The sequence below is a fragment of the Alligator sinensis genome, unplaced genomic scaffold (genome assembly GCF_000455745.1).
Source record: "Alligator sinensis unplaced genomic scaffold, ASM45574v1 scaffold455_1, whole genome shotgun sequence".
NCBI classification, from domain to species: domain Eukaryota; kingdom Metazoa; phylum Chordata; order Crocodylia; family Alligatoridae; genus Alligator; species Alligator sinensis.
Genome location: NW_005842142.1, coordinates 1,771,242 through 1,792,456, shown reverse-complemented (window position 1 = coordinate 1,792,456; position 21,215 = coordinate 1,771,242). Strand labels below are relative to the sequence as shown.

Here is a 21,215-nt window from a genome sequence, read left to right as displayed (position 1 = left end):
CTCAATCTTTTGTGAAGAGGGAGATAATAAGTCTATAAATCAATATACAGGGTCTTCTGTGATTACTAGTCTAAATTGCTCAGGTAGTTTTATTCTTTTTTATGACAGAAATAGAACATTGGGACTGTAGTCAAGTGTTTCATTTAATCTGGAGCCATAAATAATTCAGCACATTATAACAATAGTATTCAATGGGTCATAAAAAGAGTATTTTTACTAAAAGAGTATTAATACAACTGGCTGGAAATTTTGCATCAATTTTCTTTTTTGACAGAAAATGTACTTTCTCTAAAACAAAATTTCCACAAGAAAATGCTGGTTTTGCCACATCTTTTCTATTTTGTCTTAGGAAGATACATGGATTTAACTGGATGAAAACATTTCATTTCAGACAGTTCAACATGAATGAATATTCGAGTTTTTGTAGGTACCTCATGCCCTCATTCCTGTCCTATTGGCTGAACTGCCTGGTGGGTGTTCATCATCTATAGTATACTACAATCTCTCCTCTGGCTTTACTGTCAGAGGATATTTTGGGATTCTCACGAACATAGTCTAGCACAGGAACTATGGTTCAGTCAAACTACCTAGCGCATAGAGGAGAGTGAGGGCAGGAGGCATCCAAACTGCAACTCCCAGGAGTCACTGGTGGCTGTAATTCAATATTGAACTGCATTGAAATGCAGTATTTCAGCTTAATTTGACAACCCCAAATTAAACATTTTAATGCAAGAATATTTAAATGTTTAATTTGATCAAAACACAGCATATGTCAATACTTCTGAATCAAAATTTCAAGGAACTTTTTTGGTGTTAAAATAATTGACAGGTTGATTTTTTGTTTCAGTTCAGAATGACGACAAACTCCAAAATCTCAGAACTTTTAGTATGATAGAAATTATGATTTTCAACCAGTTCTAATGATGAGCTGCTATACAAGCTGTTTCAAAGGCCCTAGTTCCTCATCTCTGTAAGTCAATCTCATCAGTATAAGTCAAGCAAAGCAGGCTGATTACATCAGGTGATAATAAGGGCCTAAATGTTTTGTACAGCATTTAAAAGTGAGTATGTTTGGAACCTATACTTACCTTTCATCACATCTAATCAGAACGACACTATCTGTACCAATTCCCAAAGCTGCGGCTCCTTTTTTCACAGAAAAGTGACTCTGAAAAAGCATATATGGTATTCTGTGTTATTTCTATTATTATTCCTTCTGCAACTCAATGCAAAAAAACCCCAAACAACAAAACTCTTTAGTCTTCCAGTGTTCTTGAGAAACAAATCTAGATAGACAATCATTCTATTCATGTAATTTGTCTCGAACAGGGGCAGGCAATTATTTTGGGCAGAGGGCCGCTTACTGAGTTTCGGCATGCCATCGAGGGCCGCATGACAGGCAGCCCAGTGCAGATAAATGTTAATTTTCTAAGTTTTTTAGGGGCCCTGTGAGCCAGATAGAATGGCCTGGCAAGCCGCATCTGGCCCCAGGGCCGCATTTTGCCCACCCCGGTCAAGAAACTCAGCTCTGTAATTTGAAACTTCAGACTAGGACACTGGAATTATTTGAAGCAATAGTAATAACTTTAATCTGATTTTATTCAGGAAATGCCTGTGTGCATCTATCACTGAATTTGACTCTGTAACTAGCTCCTAGTGGCACAGTGGTAGAGCAGTTAAAGTAATCTTATTCAGGTTCTACAGATGAGATGTCAAGCCCCACTTTGACCCTATGCAAAGGCTACCCCAACCACCCAGCTGTAAATGAATATTTGGGTACTCATGCTGGGGACCCAAAAGCATGTCATGCGATTCCAGCCACAATCCTCCCTGGTGTGCTGTTGCCTACAGAAATTGACCTGCTTTAACTCTGGTAGCTCTATGGCCCCTATCTCAGAAGAACCCTTAACTTTTTTACTTACTCCCTTAGCTTACTGGAAAATTGATTAATTTTACATGTGGCATCCCAAGTGAAGTACATCTGCTATGTGACCAATAGCCAGATAATGTCATAATACCATTCACTTTTCAACCAGTTGAGGACACGTAAAGACAGTAAGCCTGATTTTGATCTCAGGTCAGTGAAAATTAAGATTAATTCCACTGAAGTAAATGGAGTTATACCAACCTCATATCAGAATCAGGGCTAATATAAAATGCACAGGATAAAAGTGGGAGTTACATAGTGGGGAAAATAGCTTAATCTAATTATTCTGTAAGGACCTGGCCCCTAAATAAGTGGTGGTTTATAATTAAATTTAAATTCCAGTTGTTATAATATTGTATAACTGTATAATAATGTATCAAACTGTACTGCTGAGAAGTGGATTTTGATTAACCTGAACTTAACTGTAATGTGTCTGTCCTAAGCCCCATAACTTAACTACAGATCATTAAATTGTCCAAAAAGGAATAAGTGCAACTTTTGTAGTTGAAACAATTATAATACTCATGATTAAAATGATAAGATACAAATTTGAAGCATGTTTGCTATTCACTGAAAAGCAGGCTGGGTTAGCAATTAGAAAACTGTTTGAATGGCGGGATAGTTAATCCTTTTATCCCATCTCAATCTACTTTCACTGCTGTGTTATTAGATTAAAAACAATTGTTAGATTTGTCTTGGGACAAAGCCTATTATCCTGGGACTGTACAGACATACAAGCACATTGCCCCACCTCAGGTACCTTGGAAGTATCCAAAGGTAAAAACAAATGTCGAGTTTGAATAGATCCTGACTGATCTGAGTCAAAACCTGGGAGCAGAATAGTCCTTTAGGTTAAAAACAGATGGCAGGTTTAATCCGGTGCTGTAGACTTGCATTAAAATAGGTTCCAGGTCAGACACTTACACACACAGTTTGCGCAGTATGAAAGCCAATTAACTCGAATTAGATATGATTGTTCCAAGTCTTAATTTAACAGTTCACAGGTATTTAACGTCGGACAGTGTTTGCACATCTGTAGGATCCCAGGAGAAAATGCTTTTTGCTGGGGGAGGGGTGGGAATCAACATTTTTTTTACCCCAGATAACTCTTTCTCCAGGACCCCTGTGGCTAAGTCAAGTTAATTGCCATTCATTTCAGGGACAAGCTGTGTGTATGGAGGGCTACGCTGCTCCCGGGTTTTGACTCAATCAGTCAGGACTGACAGTTTTTATCCTTAGTTGCTCTGGCTGTAAACAGATGTCTCATTTGTCCTGGGACTAATGGTCCTGAGTTTTGACTTGGATCAAAACAGTTGTTTACACATGTAGTCCTTTAAAGCTACCTTCCTGTTCTTCTGCCAGTAGGCAGCCATGGAGAGACACACCCTGAAATGCTTGCCCCTGGAATAAATGGCAATTAAGTTAAATAAACCACAGTTAGTTTACAGATACACACAGCACTTTCATGGGAAGGAGCGGGAAAGTACACATTTTATTGCACATACTTTGCAGGTACTTGAAGCAGGACAATGGGTGTGAACATCTGTAGGATCCAAAGACAAAAGCTTTTCTCCTGGGAGAAGTGCAATGTCTGTTTACAATCAAAGGGTAAAAGCAGTCCTTGGAGTTTATCCTGGGTCTGACTGTCCCAGACTTTGACTTTTATTGAAACAGGCACAGTCATTCACACAGGCAACTTGGAATTAACCCTGACTGTCTTGGGTGAAAAAGCGTTATCTTGGATACTTCACAGGTATTTAAAGGGAAACAATGGCCTCTATATCTGTAGGGTCCCAGAAAAAAAATGACTTTGTCCCAGGAGAAGTCCAACCTTTGCTTTTAGCCAAACTGACTAGGTTCTGTTGATTCAAATGTGCTAGTAGAGTCCAGGGGTTTAGGTTGTAGCCGTGTTGGTCTAAGGACATAGGCAGACAAGGTTCCTTGGGTGAATTTGATATCTTTTATTAGACCAACCCAAATAGTTGGAGAATAGTTATTAAGCAAACTTTCGGGTTCAAAAACCCTTCGTCAGGCTAAGGAAGTTTCAGCGGTTGGTGTGTGCTCTTCCTGGATGGAATGAAAAGTAAAGAAGCCAGGGGCTGGGCTGGGGAGTCAGTTGCCAGGCAGATTATAATGTATCAAAAATCCAATGTCTATGTTTAGTCCAGACAAGGTTCCTTGGGTGAATTTGATATCTTTTATTAGACCAACCCAAATAGTTGGAGAATAGTTATTAAGCAAGCTTTCGGGTTCAAAAACCCTTCATCAGGCTAAGGAGGTTTCGGCAGTTGGTGTGTGCTCTGTCTGGATGGAATGAATGTTTAGTCCATGATCTCTAGTAGAGTCCAGGCTTGTAACAATGTAGGGAGCCTTAATGAGGTGCAAAGAGAGGAACAGAAGTTGAACAGAGACTCTGAGTACCAAGAAGAAAACCAGACTTAATCTTGTGTGAAAAGCTGAGAGCAGGCTGTTCCCCTACAAATTAATAAACATGCTTCCATCATCTTAAGCAATACCTTTAATATTGAAATCAATGGGATTGTGCAGATACGTAGTACCTTTTGCATGATGTGGATAGCTTTCTGCTTCACCTGCAGCCATCTTAAGTGGCTTGTTCTGAACTGACGGAAGTTATGATATTATAGAACAGCATCTAACCCAAATTCTAGAATTCTGACAAAGCGATAAAGAACTTTTCTGTATATTGTACAGTAGCATTAGCTCAGGGATAGCATGGAAAAAAGATAAGAGGACAAACAGGTACCCCTCGGTTGCTCTGGTTAATGTTGTTTCGTTATTACATTGCTGATCTATTAGAGAACATACTTGTTTAAAGTTGTGAAATATTCGGTTATAATGTTGTTTGGTCGCTGCCTGCTGGTAGGTAACTACTGTAATGTAATTGGATTCACTTAACATTGTTTCGCTTAAAGTCACATTTTTCAAGAATGTAACTATGGTGTTAAGCAAGGAGTAGCTGTACTAAGGCATGTGGTCCATCCTTGCACCATTACAAAATAACTAAAGAGCAGAATAGAGTCAGAAAAAGAATTAACCATTATTATTACACAAAGCAATTGCTTGACCTCAGCTGTGCTGCTAAGCAGATGGATTTGGACACATTAAGAAAAGAGGTAGATGACTAGAAAATTATTTACTATTACTCCTATGATGCAGTGAAGCAAAGACACATATTAGGCATCACACTTTAGGCATGTGAAGACAATGGGACTTTAGTATATATTTAAAGTTTATATATATATATATATATATACACACACACACACTTTAGTATATATATATACTTTAGTATATATTTAAAGTTTAGGCCATACTTAAATCTTTGCAATAGGTGGTCCATTCTAAAGTAACTTAGTTTTTAAGACAGAGCTACCTCTGAGGAATACTTAGGAAGGTGAAGAAATACAGTTCCTTTTCTTTTTTGTATTCTTGTAAAAAGGTATTGAACAGAATTTTCAGATTTGTTAGAATCTAATAGAGCCATGCCATGAGTGTTTCTGCTGTTTGCCTTGAATTTGTGACCTCCGGCTTGCAACTGTGTGCTTTAGCAACCACATCACACCAGCCCCCAGAAATGATGTGTATGACTGTAACAAAAGAAAAAAGGATATAGAGAGCTGTTTAAGAACTAAAATTATTTAACATAATCTATGTAATCACAAGAGGAGTAGCAGTATCTATTATGCTTGAGGTTGCATGACGGTTTCCATTTTAAACCTCTGCCCCAACATTTTCGGAGAACAAGGAGAGTAAAATAATTATGTAAAAGAGTTTTGTGTGGTTGGGTGCTACACAGATGGGGATAGAAATTTGAAATATGGTATAAAAATAGCTGTTATTGAAAAGAAATGTTTTTGAATATTCTGGTGAAAACTAGTTTTGATTTGTCCATGTTATGAGTCCATGGAAATCACATTTTGGGCATATGACATAGAGATTGAAGGCTTTTACCTTGTTTAGGTTGTGAAATGGAGTTTGGGGAGATTACATGCTGGAGTTAACATAGATGAGTGGGGAAACAACATTTCTAAAGTTTATTATAATTATGTATTTACTCAGTTTTAGGGCTGAACTGTACAGCCTAACCGTACTTTAACAAAGCTATTACTGGACTATGGGTACATATGCTTATATAATATATTGGACAATATATTAAGGAAAATCCTATTGTCTTGAATGGTTTTTGAAACCTTTAAAATTCTTCTCAAACTCATGTGACTAAAGATACCAACAGTATCAAACATTGATTATGAATGGAAAAAGTACTGACCTTCTCTGATTAGATTAATAAATCTGCTTTTCATGTTTTAGCTAACTGATAAAATCAGAAGGCTTTACATTAATTAATTCGATCCATATCTCTATTGAATTCAAGAAAAAGACTTACTTGACAATACAAAAAAGGCCTTTTTGGTGGGACTGATTACTTTGCACAGTTTGGAAATAGGTTTGGAATAGACTGCCGCCAGAGGCAGTTCAAGCACCCACTTTGAATGCCCTCAAGACACATTTGGATGCTTATCTTGCTGGGATCCTATGATCCCTGCTGACTTCCTACTGCTGGGATAGGGGGCTGGACTTGATGATCCTCTGGGGTCCCTCCAGCCCAAATGTCTATGAAATCTATGAAAATCTATAGAGCTCCATGATACGTAGAGCTCCATGATAAGGAAAGCACATATTGACTAAGAAGCTGCTGACATCATGAAGTCTGTAATGACAGTAAATTCCTGAGTTTGAGAAGGCATAAGCTGATCTTTACACAGACTGGAGTGGAAATGCAATGGTGTCAAAATAATAATAGTTTACTAATGGTTTTATGAAGCCAGAAATTATTATTATAGATTTAGTAAAATAGTAATTTGCATCAATTCAGTTATATGTATATATACATATGTATGTTGAATAGAATATGGAATATGTTGTGTTTAATTAAGGACAACTTTTGAGTTCTATAGCCTTGTATTGTATTGTACTATGTTAATAATATAAAAGAATATGGAACTCAAAGTTGGTAGAGGTATTTCAAGGTATTTCTCAGTGGTAAAAGGAGACTGAAATGGCCTCTTAGAAGATTTCAATTAAATGATCTATTTATCCTTTATGATAGCAAAGAGTTAGAGTTGAGTGGCTAGGAGTTCAAAGGAAATCTAGATTTGCCTTTGGAAAGGGAAATGGTTTAAATGAAATTGTGAAAAGCAGGGAGACGAGAGTATTATTAACTTTAAACAATAAGAGTGGATTATTCCCCACAGCAAAATGGACCTGTTGAGTGAGGATACTCTTTATATGTTCTAAAATGTCTTATGTTTGGAATAAGTTTATTTGTTGTACCAGTTCCTCTACAGTTTTTGATAATATACTTTGTAAGGTAAGAAGCACAATGCAAATTTATTACAGGTGCATTAATAAAAAAGGGCAGGCCTCTTAAAAAAATAAAGAATTTAAATAATAAATATCCCACTTACTAGATTTAAAGCTTCATTAAAATTGCTATGACCAAGATATATAATGATCTTACATGAGAACTCCTTTAATATATAGATGCTATACTTCGTTATTATTACAACATTCAATCTACTGTCCTATTTTATGGCTGACTTTATTTTACCTACTGCCTTAGTTTAAATTATTATCTCATAATTGGGGATGGCTGGTACTGAGGAAAAAACATTTTAACATTTAACAGGATCCCCAGTGCCCATGTCAGTATGATTAAGCCTGAAATTAGTTTCTTTCTACACAAATTCAGAGTGATAAGCTTTGAGAAGAAAATTAATAGGGTGAGGAATTAACCCCTAACTACTTGGCATGATAGGCAGCAAAATAACTAAGGCAGTGGCTGCTGCCCCTCTGAGACATCTGTATGTAGGCACTAGTCCACTGCTCCTGTGTAATCATGGATCCCGGATCCTTATTCCTAATAGCCCCTCTTAGTCATTTTAGGCTACCATGGAAATTCCCTCTACAGTGCAGTTCCACTCAGGGCTTAAACAGTATGGCGGACCTTATGTAGACTCTTGGTACTTGGGTGACTTGAAATCTCAGGTCTAATAGCAAACTACCGCATTTACTGCAATGGTCCCATTGCATGCATACTCTGGGCATTGATTGATTATCACCCTAAACACTAGGTTGGAGCTGGGGTGGGAGGGGCAGCCATGGGGGGGTTGGGAGAGTGGGTGGGGGCTGGGGGCTCATGGCAGAGCCCCCCACATGGTGCGGGGCAGTAGGGGGCAGCAGGGATCACCCCCGCCCCGCCCCCCTGCTGCCAGGCAGCACCCAGTGAGTAGTGGTTTTTTTTTAAAGGGCTGGGAGCTGGGGTAGGCAGGGCAGCCTTGGAGAGGTTCAGGGAGCAGGCAGAGGATGGGGCCTGGTGGGGGCCCCCCCATGGTACCCTCCCCCTCCTCTAGCCTCCCATCACCCACCCTCTTGGGCCCAGCTCCCTGCTGCAGCTGTTTGGGGGGGGGACGACGACTTCCCAAATCACCAAAGCTCTCCAAATCTTTTTTGAATCAATTTGGACCTTTTCATTGGTCTCCTGATTCAATTTGGATTTGGAGATTTGCCCACTGAATCAGGCTGAATCTCCTCCAAATCGATTCAGCACCCGAAGCTTCACACAGCCCTACTAAACACACTGCAGTCACGTGGTTAATGTTTAATTTGCTATTAAATTAGTAGGTTATTTATTAAATTAGGGGGAATAAGTTTTTAATAACTTTATGTTAACCTAAGTTACTGTGCAGTAACAACACATGTGTAGATGTTCCCCCTGAATAGAAACAGTCAAGTTCTCTGTTCCTTATCCTCCCCTCTCTTTGGAACTGTCCAGAGATCCACTCTGGACTGCAGGAACGTTTTTTGCCAAAAATGTGTAAAATCAACATGTCTTCACAAAACATTTTGGTTTGGACAAAACAACATGTTCGAACTGTTAAAAAATGTTTTGTAGAAATGTTCTGTCTAGCTTTACTGGCACAGTTTTCATTACGGTATGAACTTTGGATCTTTACTATAGTTACTTGTCTACAAAGGAAAGATACTTCCTTCAAAGGAAAGATAATATGAATTTACACTGTGCTATCTTACCTATGTTGCACTGACTTCTCCAAGGGATACTTTTAATGCATTTTAAGTTAAATAAAGCTAACTCACAAAAATGCACTTTTAGGCTGTGTCCCCACATGCAGCAGTGTGTGCTTGGAGCAGTACAAAGAGTAGCAGCACAAATTTGTGCCAATACTTTTTGCTGCTTCGCATGCCTCTGCACATGTGCTGTGGTTTGAGGCAAAATGCCTGCTCTCCCAGCTGGAGAGCCAGGGCGGACCTAGAGGATGGGAGATGCTCTGACCAGCAGCCAGTGTCTCCCTGGAGGGCCCAGCCCCTGGTGTGTGCACCATGCTGATTTTTTTCTGTCATGGTTTCTTTTGATACTGGGAGTTCCTAGTGGAGTAGAAAACTCCACAATGGTACATGTGTAGATGCTGGAGGGGCTTGCTGGGGCACAAGGGTGCTTCAGTACAGGGGTTGTCTGCCAGCTAGCTCTGCACTGATGCTCCCTCGTACCCCAGCCAGCCCCTCCACAGCATGTTGACCCAGGGGGAGCAGCCCCAGGATGGCAGGCTGACTCTCCAGACCTCCCTGACACATGCTGTGCATGAATAAACTCCGGAGCTGACTGCTTTGGAGTTAATTGCTTCCAGGTGCACCATTTGAATGTTATACATGTGCACTAAATGGAAGTGTCGACGCACCCACTGGGTACATCTATATGTGCGCTTTACTGAGGAACTGACTAATTAGCTTTGCAGTAAAGCATCACTGTCTACACATACACCCATATAAGGGCACAGTAAATTAATTAACTCCGTCGTAGGATAGTACTGCATGGGATAAGTACTATCCTACAGCAGAGCCATTTAGTGTGTCAAAATGCATATGTAGATGGTGATCAGGGCTGGCTGGGGCATGAGAGTGCTACAGTGTGGAGGCTACCTGCTGGCATCCTTGTGCCTCAGCTAGCCCCTCCGCCACCCAACAATGCCACCTGGAGCCTGGAGCTGACCTCCCCCCCTATCCCCAAGCATCTGCCAGCCCAGGGTTGCTCCACCCCAGATCAAACAACTGTGGTCCCAGGTGCACGTGAAGATGCTGCATCTGGGAAGCAGCTGACTCTGGCATGAACTGCACTGGAGTTTATTGCTACATGCTAATTGGACATGTGGATGCACCCACTAACTTCCCCCTATATATAATCTTTGAATTTATGTAGGACCATACCTACATGGGATGCTCTCAGATATGTTCATAGATTCATAGAAGTAGGGTCGGAAGGGACCTGGTAGATCATCAAGTCTGACCCCCTGCCTTGGGCAGGAGAGAAAATTGGGCTCAAATGACCCCAGCCAGGTAGACGTCAAGCCTCCTCTTAAAGACCCCCAGGGTAGGAGCCAGCACCACTTCCCTTGGAAGTTGGTTCCAGATCCTAGCTGCCCTGACTGTGCAGTAGTGCCTTCAGATGTCTAGTGTAAGCATACTCTCTAACAATTTGTGGCCGTTATTCCTTGTTACCGTGGGGGGTGCTAGGGGGAACAGGGTCTCTCCCAAACCCTGCTGGTCCCCACTAGTGAGTTTATAGACAGCCACCAGGTTCCCCCTCAGTCTTCTCTTGCGAAGGCTGAACAGGTTAAGGTTCCATAGCCTCTCTTTGTAGGGTCTGCCCTGCTGCCCCTTAACAGGAAATTCTGAGAGACCTATAGACCTATACATTCTTTTAGCTGAAGGCAGGGTACAGGTGTACCTTATAGATAGATTAACTGAATACATAAACTGAGACATAAGGTTATGTTAGTCATAGCTCATTTTATCAGGTGCTATGGAAGGACTACATGGCTAACATGGCTAACATGGCTAAGTACCTCTCTCTAACATGGCCTAAGTACCTCTCTCTGTTCTTCCAGATGGAGAACATAGTGTATTCTGTCCCATACAGACATACTGGAATATGAAAAAGAGAAGGAACTGGCTTCTACCAAAATCAGCCTATTTCCATAGAGCTATATAAACCTGTGTTGCATCTCCTTTGGGTCCCTGTATGAGTACTGGGACCACCCGTGCTTAGATCAGTTTGCAGTCATGGGCTCTTACTGTTAGGGTCTCCAGTTTTTATTATGTGGTTTCATATGAAGAACTGTACAATTGGAGCTATGCTGCCAGATGTACTCCTTCCTACCACTTATCCTGGAGTCCTCCTTGAGCAGTATGATAGAAGGGAATGGAAAGCCAGGTAAGCTGATGCTGATTGAATCAGATTTACTTACTGTTTAAGCTTCTGCAGACCTGGAGGAGAAGAGATGCTGTGGAAATAGCACTGTCCTCTCATCCAAGTCTAGGTAATTTTCATCTGCTATTCCTTCCTTCCCTTCAAGGTAGAGACCGTATGCCCCTTAATTATACGTCAAGTACAAAATGCAATGGGATTTTCTAACCATCTTAATACTGATCATGCATTATGTGGAACGATTATGGACATTTATTAACTCAGATCTTAAATGATTGTAATGGCTGAAGGCCTTGCATTGATGATAGAGGTGTTCTGGCCAACCTTCTTCTTCAGGCACTGTAGAATGCAACACCTATCTGAACACACATGCCTGTATTTACTCTGTTTTATCTTGCCAGACAACCTTAAGATACCAGCAAGTATTCTATATTTTAGTTTTCACTGTGTATAAAAAACATATATATATACTATGGAATTTTACAATAGATGTGTCTACTTTTTCTTGTTCTGGATCAAGTGTCAAATTCTACTCAGTCTTATATCACACTCAATAATTGATTTAAAAGGAACTACTCCAAATCTACACTAATGGAAATGAGAGCAGTATTTGCTTCTAGATAGCTGTATCAGTAATATAGAAGACTCAATTTTGTCCTGGTATAAACCCAGGAGAGTTATATCAGGGATGAATTTGACCTGTTTTAACTCAGCTGTCCTGTTATCCTAAATGGTGGAATGAAAAGGGAAGGATGCAGTAAGAGACAGGGTATCATATCACATGAGGTCCAAGGTCCTAACATATAAAATGTAATCCAAATTGGACAAGATTCTGATATTAGTAACATCAGTGTAATTCTGAGTAATACCATGAATTTAACAGTGCTGGTATTCTATATTTACACTGGTGAAAAGGAAACAGAATCTGGCCTTATGCCTTGCTATAATTGTCTGTGATTTGATTCTGTTAGATTTTTTTGCTTAGGGTTAAAACTCTTGCAAAATGTATTGTCCCCTGACAGACAAACTTTATTCATCAAAACAAATATTATAATTTTAAAGCTTTGTTTACCATTACATCACATATGCAAAGTGTGTATGTGGGGATAATATTCAGTTTATGGAAGGGTTTCTTGCTTAGCTATGGCATGCTACTGTACCAGAGGGAAGCTGGCATCAAGTTGAATAGGATTACATGGAGTAGAAGGCCAGCTTTGTATGGGAGTTTCATAGATTCATAGTTTCATAGGAGTTAGGGGTTGGAAGGGACCTAAATAGATCATCTAGTCTGACCCCCGACCACTGGCCAGAGCACACGCTGGGAACACATGACCCCAGACAGGTGTTCATCCAACCTCTTTTTGAATTTACCCAAGGTAGGAGAGAGGACCACTTCCCTAGGAAGTTGGTTCCAGATTCTGGCCACCCTGACAGTGAAATAGTGCCTCCTAATCTCTAACCTGAACCTATTCTCCAGCAGCTTCTGGCTATTGTTCCTCGTCACCTCAGGTGCTGCTGAGGGGAATAGGACCCTTCGTATTTGCTGCTGATCTTCCCTAATGAGTTTATAGGCAGCCACCAAATCTCCCCTCAGCCTCCGTTTGCTGAGGCTGAACAGGTTCAGGTCCCTCAGCCTCTCCTCATAGGGTCTGCCCTGTTGCTCTCCAACCAAGTGGGTGGCCCTCTTCTGAACCCTCTCAAGGCAGGCCACATCCTTCTTAAAGTGCGGTGCCCAGAACTGGATGCCGTATTCCAATTGAGGCCGGACCAATGTCGTGTAGAGGGGGAGTATCACCTCTCTGGACCGACTTGAGATGCATGTTTGTATGCACGACAAGGTGCAGTTGGCTTTGCTCGCTGCGGTCTGGCATTGGCGGCTCATGTTCATCTTGGAGTCAATAATGACTCCAAGATCCCTTTCTGCCTCTGTGCTCACAAGGGGGGGTACTCCCCAGCTTGTATGTATGCTGTGTATTCCTTCTCCCCAGGTGAAGCACCCTGCATTTATCTACATTGAATCCCATCCTATTACCATCCGCCCATTTCTGTAGTCTATCTAAATCTAATTGCAGCCTCTCTCTCCCTTCGAGCATGCCTACCTCTCCCCACATCTTGGTGTCATCAGCAAACTTGGACAACGTGTCTTCCGCCCCCTCATCCAAGTTGCTGATGCAGATGTTGAACAGTGTAGGCCCCAGGACCGAGCCCTGGGGGACCCCACTATTAGAGTTGACACCCTAAGATCACAGTGTCTGTTCTGAACAATTCTTTTCTAAATAGGACTATGCTGCTGGGATTGTACAATTCAGTAACAATTTCTATTATACTTAAAATATATTTAAAGGTTACAAGAGTCAGCCCCAATAATTTTGTTTTATCTTAAAGCAATATCCTAAAAGATGCAGTCATAAATATTTTATGGAAAACTATAGCTAAATAAATCACTGCAAATTTGGATCCTCTATTGTTGTCAGTGGTTTTGCAACTATTTCATAGAAGACGTTAAATTTGCAGTTCAAGATTTTTTTTTAATTATCTTCAAATCTCATGAGCCATTCTGTAGACTAGATAACATTTTTGATTTTGAATTATTTTTCACTGTTTAGAAATATTCTTTACCCTTAGCTTGCCAGTAAATGCTAGTTAAATTAATTTAATTATTTGGAAACAGATATTAAAATGTGCTTCTTTGTGTAACATTCCATTTATATAAAATAAAGTTAGATTATCTAATAACTAATGATAATTATTATTTTAAACAAGCCTGCTGATTCTTGTTTGCAAGAACCTGATAAATAGTTTTTCTATTGATGATATATGTACAGTATATCTATTGCTATATGGCATTCTTTGGAGAGCCATTATTATTTAATGCATTGTTTTTCCTCTGCTATTGCTATGCAGCCAGTTCCTCTTGGTGTGGACCTGCAGGGGTTCTCTTTGTTCTTATCTTTGCACCCATGGGAGCCAGCACAAATTATGAAAGGGATTTTCCCTTACTATGACAGCTGTAACAACTTTGAAGGCATTCAGCTCTGCTCTTCCCAGGGCTAAGAGCATGGACTTCAACAAGTCAGACTGCCATATGTGGTAGCCAACTCTTTCAGAATGATGTCAGGGAAGAGGAGCAATATAGCATCTCACAGTGGCTGTCATCCAGTTTATGCACAAAATTTCAGGACTCTGGACCCGCCTGTCCTTTTTCCCTCTTTTCTGACAGTAGCTACAAGGATGTTACTGCAGTCCTAATGGAACCCATAGTTTGGAGAGATGGGACTGAGATTTCCATTTGGTTTTTCAAAGAAGAACCTTAGTTTGTATCTATGTGGATGTGACTCCACTGCTTCCAATCAAAAAAGGCAGTCTGCTTGAAGCAGCCTAGTATGTTTGATAGACCCCTGCCGAGTTTCCACCCATCAGGTCAGATGTGGTTCTTCTCCATTCCCACCTTACGTGTAAAGTCACCTCCTCTATGCACTGGTCTTGCCAGAGCATACGCAGATTATGCAGCTGTCTAGGGTGAAATCCCGTACTGAACTCATTGATTGACTGATTGAGGGAGATAGAGCAATTAATATCTAATCTACCACCTTATTCATCAGCAAGCATATATCTGTTATTCTGTTGTACACAATATTTACACAATACTGTTTTTATGTATGTCATTACTCTCTTATTAAATTACAGGAGAAATGGTGTCAGCTACTGCTGTCTGCTGCTTCAGTTAAAGCGATATAGGCAAAGAAATTACTGACAAAGTGGCATAAACTTGATTCTGATCACATTCACACTAGGTTAAAGTGGAGTTTCTCAAGATTTGTACTGATATAAGTGAGACCCAGAAAGACAGAGATTTATAGAATCTGCTTTTTCAGGAATACACATTTCAGCAAGAAATCAGCATATGACACGTGCCTTTATATTACAAGAAACAATGAGAGTATTAAAGGAATGAAGACAGATAGCTACAAATTCCTTGTTCAAGTATTCTTTCTGTTGTGGTTTAATTAACAAAAGCAAATATAAAAAATTGTATAAAATAAAAAAACATACATGTTCTGATGTGAAGGCAACCAGTCTGGGAATAGCTGCCATTCCTTTCTCTTTAACTTCTGGGAACATCTTGAAACGTGCAATCAACATAGCATACATGTTAGATATGGCACCACCTGGAGTCCACAGTAATACACTTGTTATTTTTTCTATGCATTAACATCATTTCAGTACTACATTTTGCTACAATTTTCCTAACACAAGGGCCTATATCAGGGAGCATGAATTCTCTGTATGTATTGTTTCTCTATGGGGGGAATATACCAAATTAATCTATTGCCCCAAAACTCAACGATAATGCATATTAGAATTTAGACAGCACATAATAGGATTGTGAGCTGTCCCTGCTTATCTTCCCTCCCCTTCTCAAATTTCTCCCTCTGTTTCCTGAAAGCAGCTGCATACATTGCTAGCATATATTCTCATACACTCTGATCTTATACATAAAAAGGCAAAGAACTTCCTTCAAATGCTATGTGATACCAGAGACCAGTGAGGGAACCTCCTTGTTTGTTGCAAAGTGGTTGCCAGAGGATGCACCACCAGGTAAAAGCATCAGGATAGCAAGAAAAAAAACACAGAAGAAAAAAAAGGAAAAAGGGACATTTGGCCAGCTATTGTTCTGTTTACTTGAAAATGTTAGAAAATGCACCTGGTCATAGGACTGGGGCCAAGGGAAAATATCTCTAGCCATATCTATTAAAATCATTAGCATATATAGATTAAATATATCAATTTCAAGTATTGAAGCAATATTCTAAATCTATGGCAGAATAGTGTTTTCAACAGAATTGATCAATGCTTAAACGATTTAGGCATGGGTTAGTGAAATGGAACTCTTCATTTTTTCTTTCTTAAAATCTATGTAAGGTATGCCTTTGCTTCTGCAATGAATCCAGAAGGTAATACCTGGATATTGTAGAATACTGAATCATCACTATGGGAATGTAATATACATCCTGGTTTAGAATGTTATAATATTTCTATGTCTACTCAATTGTTATAATTTATGTTCCAAAATGATAGGCCATATTGTCAGGTAGTGTAAATCAAAGGAACTCCATTGAGGGCAATGAAATTATACCATATTACATCAGCTGAGGGATACGGTCTGGTAAATTTAATCTTGTTTCGGCTTTTGGCTGGTTTATTTTTAGCATGGTGAGCACGGCGTTATGTACTCTGCTTCATCGTGCAGTTGGAACCGTGCTTGTAATGCCATTCCTAACTAGCCCCCCAGTTTAGGGGTTTCCTTTAAATTGAGACTAGTTTTCAATTAATTATTTTTTCCGCTAATTATATCTCATTTGCATTGGTATACGTTATTATTAGCTCTAGTGAAGCCAGTGGAGTTGCTCCAGTATTAAATAGGTGTGAGCACAGAAGCAAGCCTGCAGCTGATTTATTTTACACAATCTTTTGTATATATATTTCAATCCCTTACTATACAAATGAAGAAACTGTAAAAGAGGAAGTAAAGCCAACACTTTCAAATGTATATCCCCAAAGGATTCAGTGTCTAACTACAGCATTAGATACCTAAGTTAAGGCATCCTAGTGGGAAAAATTTGGTCCAAGTGAGATGTCCAAGATCGGGGGTGAGTCACAAAACAGAAAACAAAGATGGTTTTGAGTATTGCCTAAACAAGTAGATCTAGCACAGCTGCTACTGCTTCTTCAGCAGAGTGACTCATAAATAAGAATGAATGACATGAGGCTGCACCCCAAATGGGAATTGCACATATATGCATTTCAGAAAATCAGGACCTACCATAACGTGGAGCAGAAATTGTCTGCCCCAAGAATTCACTCTGCAGGCCCTTTGTACAAGGTACTGCAGAAGTATATGCTGAAGTGAGGGAGAGTGAGAGGTAGGGGAAAGGAAGCAGAATTTGCATTTACCATGACTGAGAAATGGTCCCTACATGCAACTACTTTCTTTTTTTTATGAAGATTATCCCTACTTTGACCAGACAAGAAAGACAGCCTACTCTGGCCATAAGAGGCCATACCTGTTTTAAAACCTGTTTAAAAGAGGTTTGTATAAAGGGCTTCTGCTAGTCAAAATATCAGCATTCATTCTAGTGGCTAAATAACAGTTCCATAATTAGATCCACTGAGTGAAATCTGGCCCCAGTGAAGGCCATAGCAAAACTTCTACTGACTTTACTGGGACCAGCCAATGGGGCTCCCACTCTTTGTATGTTTTGTTGCTCACTCCATCCTAGATAGCTGTTTACCAGAGTTAAAAGGACTTCATACTTGAAACAGGACCTTTGTCTTAGAGTGCTGCTCTTCACATCTAGCAATAAAAAGGTATATGTAATTATACTTCCCATCTCTACTGTCAGATCTGTTGGCCTGGCACTGTTACTATTAATCATTTTTTCCTAATAGTTTTCTTTGCAATTCAATAGGGCTGCACCACCATGTAATTTCAGCAGCTGACAACTACCTAAAGTGCAGTGAGTGGGACAGGCTGGCATCTACACATGCAGGTGTTAAAGTGCATTAATGCTGTGTGTGGACTGACTTGGGACTAAAGTTAGTCCCAAGACAGTCTGCAAACACAGTGTTACTGTGCAGTAAGGCATCTACATGTGTGTTACTGCACAGTAACTAATCGGGCATAAAGCTGATACCTGCATCATGCAGGTATCAAATTTAGGCTTAAGTTGGCATAAGTCGGCATATTTACTGGGCAGTATGGGCATACATGTGTAGATGCATGCCTGTATTGCGCAATAATTTTGGTTACTATGCAGTAAATGTGCACATGTAGACATGCCCAGTAAGTATACACCCAGGAATCCCCCAGCTGCTGTTATATTTCTTAGTGGCACCATTTGATTACTAGGAATGTGCAGAATAATTAGCTAAAAGGCAAACAAATTCTTTATATCTGAGCGAGTAGAAACTTAAATGGAGCTTTAATTTTGTACCTGAGTCTGGATTGCTCCTTACTAACTCAGTGAGGAGTAGGGAGTATGCGGTATTTCTCAAGTACACTAGACTTGATTATGTGCACAGCAAAACAAAAGATAACATACATTAGTTAAGGTAAAAATGAAACCCAGAGAAGCACAATACCACTAGTTAACAGAACACACTGTCAACTTGTATGATACAGGGTCCTAAGGAAAATCTCTAAGGCTAGGTGATGCCTTTAGAGGCTAGGAGACAAATATAAATGCCATATAAACTGTGGAGTAAGTTGCATATTGAGTGTAAAGTTGGTCATAGAACAGATGCAGTGTGATTAAAGTATGTTAGAAATAATAAAACCAAGGAAAGTTGAGGTCCTTTACTAAATGCAGAGTACATTTGAGTCAAGAATGTGTTTTTTACTTCAGTCTTCAAGAGTGAGATCAGCTACCAAATGACAAGCACAGATGACAGCAAGGATAGGGGAGCAGATAAGCAGCCTAAAGTAGTAGAACAGGTTAGGGATTACTTAAACAAGATGGATGTTTTGAAGGCAGCAGGGCTGGACGAGTGCATCCTAGAGTACTGAAGACATTGGCTAAGGTATTTTCAGAGCCAGTAGCTATTATGTTTGAGAATTGTGGAGATCAGGTGAGGTCTCAGATGACTGGAAAAGTGCAAATATAGTGGAAAAAAAGAAAGAAAAGAAGGAGGAATAATAGACCAATCAATCTGAGCTCGATACCTGGAAAGATGTTGGAGCAGGTCATCAAGTAATCTGTTTTTAAGCACCTAGAGGAAGAAAAAGTGATCAGGAAAAGCCAATATGGATTCATCAAGAGCAAGTCATGCCTGAACAACCTGATTTCCTTCTGTAACAAGGTGACAGGTTCTATGGAGGCAGAGCAGTAGATTTGCTATACCTTGATTTTAGCGAGGCTTTCTGCACTGTTTCCTCATGGTATTCTCATTAACAAGCTAAGGAAATACAGTTTAGATCAATGATTCTTAACCCGGGCACTATGGTACCCAGGGTGTCTTGAGATCCTTTCAAGGGTGCCACTGGATGCCACACAATATTAGCACTGTTATATGTACAAACATAATTCAGAAGATAAATTGAGAGATTTCAAATAGGAATCCATAGTGTCAAAAACATTCTGACCTGTTGTAGTCTAGAAAAACTCTTCTGTTATTTTTCCGTAGGCAAAAAATAGTGAAATCTAAGAGCTAGCATCTTCTGAGGGGTGCCTTGAGTCTAAAAAACTTGAGAACCACTGATCTAAATGGAAGTACTGTAATGTGGATACATAACTGGTTGGATCATTGTGCTTAAAGAGTAGTTATCAAGAGTTCTATGTTTTACTGGGAGGAGGTATCAAATGGGGTGCCCCAGGGTGTCTGCCCTGGGTCTGGTATTGATTAATGTCTTCATTAATCATGTGGAAGAATGGATTGAGTATACACTTAGCAAATCTGCAGATGACCCCAAATTGTGTGAGATTGCTGACACACTGGAGTGTAAGATTAGGTTTCAGAATTACCTTGGTAAACTGGAGAAATGGTCTGAAATTAATTGAATGAAACCCAGTAAGGACAAGTGCAAAGTCTTGTACTTGGGATGGGACAATAACATGCATAAATACAGACTGGGGAATGACTGGTTAGGCTGTAGTACTGCAGAAAAGGAGCTGGGATGGTAGGGGGTTACAGTAGATCACAAGCTGAATATGAGTCGACAGTGTGCTTATGTTGCAAAAAAGGCCAGTAGCATACTGAGCTGTATTAAGAGAAGTGTTGGTTGCAAGTCAAGCGAAATGATTCTTCCCCTCTATCTAGCACTGGTGAGGCCTCACCTAGAGTACTGTGTCCAGTTTTGGACCCCATACTTCAAGAAACATCTGGAAAGATTCAAAAGAGTCCAGCAGAAAGCAACACAATTGATTAGAGATCTGTGAAACATGACTTACAAGGAGAGGCTGAAGGAAGTAGTATTATTTAGTCTGGAAAAGAGAAGATTAATGGGGGATTTGTTAACTGTTTTCAAATACCTAAAGGTATTTATAGAGAGAATGGTGATAGAGATGGTTCTCTGTGGCTGCAGAGGACAGAGCAAGGAGTAACAGCCTTAAATTGCAGCAAAGGAAATTTAGGGTGGAGATTAGGAAGAACTTTCTCACCATTGGAACAGAGGTTGTGGAATCTCCATCCTTGGACTGTTTAAAAAGCTGGTTAGACAAACACTTCTCTAGCATGGTTTATACAGAAATGATCTTGCCTTGACTAGGTGGTTGGACTAGATGACCTCCTGAGGTCCTTTTCAGCCCTGTTTTTCTATGATTCTGTGATTCTAAGTGGTGTCAGTTCTGAGGTCCTCTTGCTTTATCATATCTTTACCTTGTTTCTCTCATGTGGGACAATATGGTCTGTTGGACAGGGCCCTGACTACAGAGCAGGAGTACCAGGTTCTGTTCACAGAGCTGCTGCGTCACTCTGGGCAAGTTGATTCTCCCCACTACCTCTATTTCCCCTCCCATCTGTTATCTGTTCAGATTGTCAAATCTCTGGGATAGGGACTCATCCCATACTATGTACTCATACATTCCATCTGTACAATGGGACCATGATCTTTGTCCATGCCTGTAGGTACCACTGTAATATAAACAGTGTCTTGTTACTCCTCCTCCTCAATTACCCCTTGATGACCATATGCTGTTCACTTTGCTAATTCACTTACTGCCAAATCAGTATCAGTTATACCGCTTTAACCCAATGCTCTCTCTTTCTCACTCTCTCTTTTCTCTGACCCTCCTAACAGCTGGCATGTAAATTACCCTATAGTTTATGTCACCCTTTGGGCCATAGTGTATCACAGGACTTGACCAACTTAGTTCAGACTGAATTTGATCCACAATCCACACAAAGCTGTAGAGCCATGTACTCACTGACTGTCACGTAGTCACAATGCAGGCCAAAAACGAGACCACAATGAAACCAATAATTTTC

General features: G+C 40.1%; 1 protein-coding gene across 1 annotated transcript in view; it reads right to left on the bottom strand.

Moving 5' to 3' along the window:
• Positions 1 to 21,215, bottom strand: part of GAD2 (glutamate decarboxylase 2) — a 52,392-nt gene that overhangs the window by 21,023 nt on the left and 10,154 nt on the right. Inside the window, exons 7-8 of the mRNA XM_006025371.1 lie at positions 15,285 to 15,400; positions 1,089 to 1,168 (exon numbers count right to left, since the gene is read on the bottom strand). Coding sequence (XP_006025433.1) covers positions 1,089 to 1,168; positions 15,285 to 15,400 — 196 coding nt within the window. The remainder of the gene's footprint in view (positions 1 to 1,088; positions 1,169 to 15,284; positions 15,401 to 21,215) is intronic.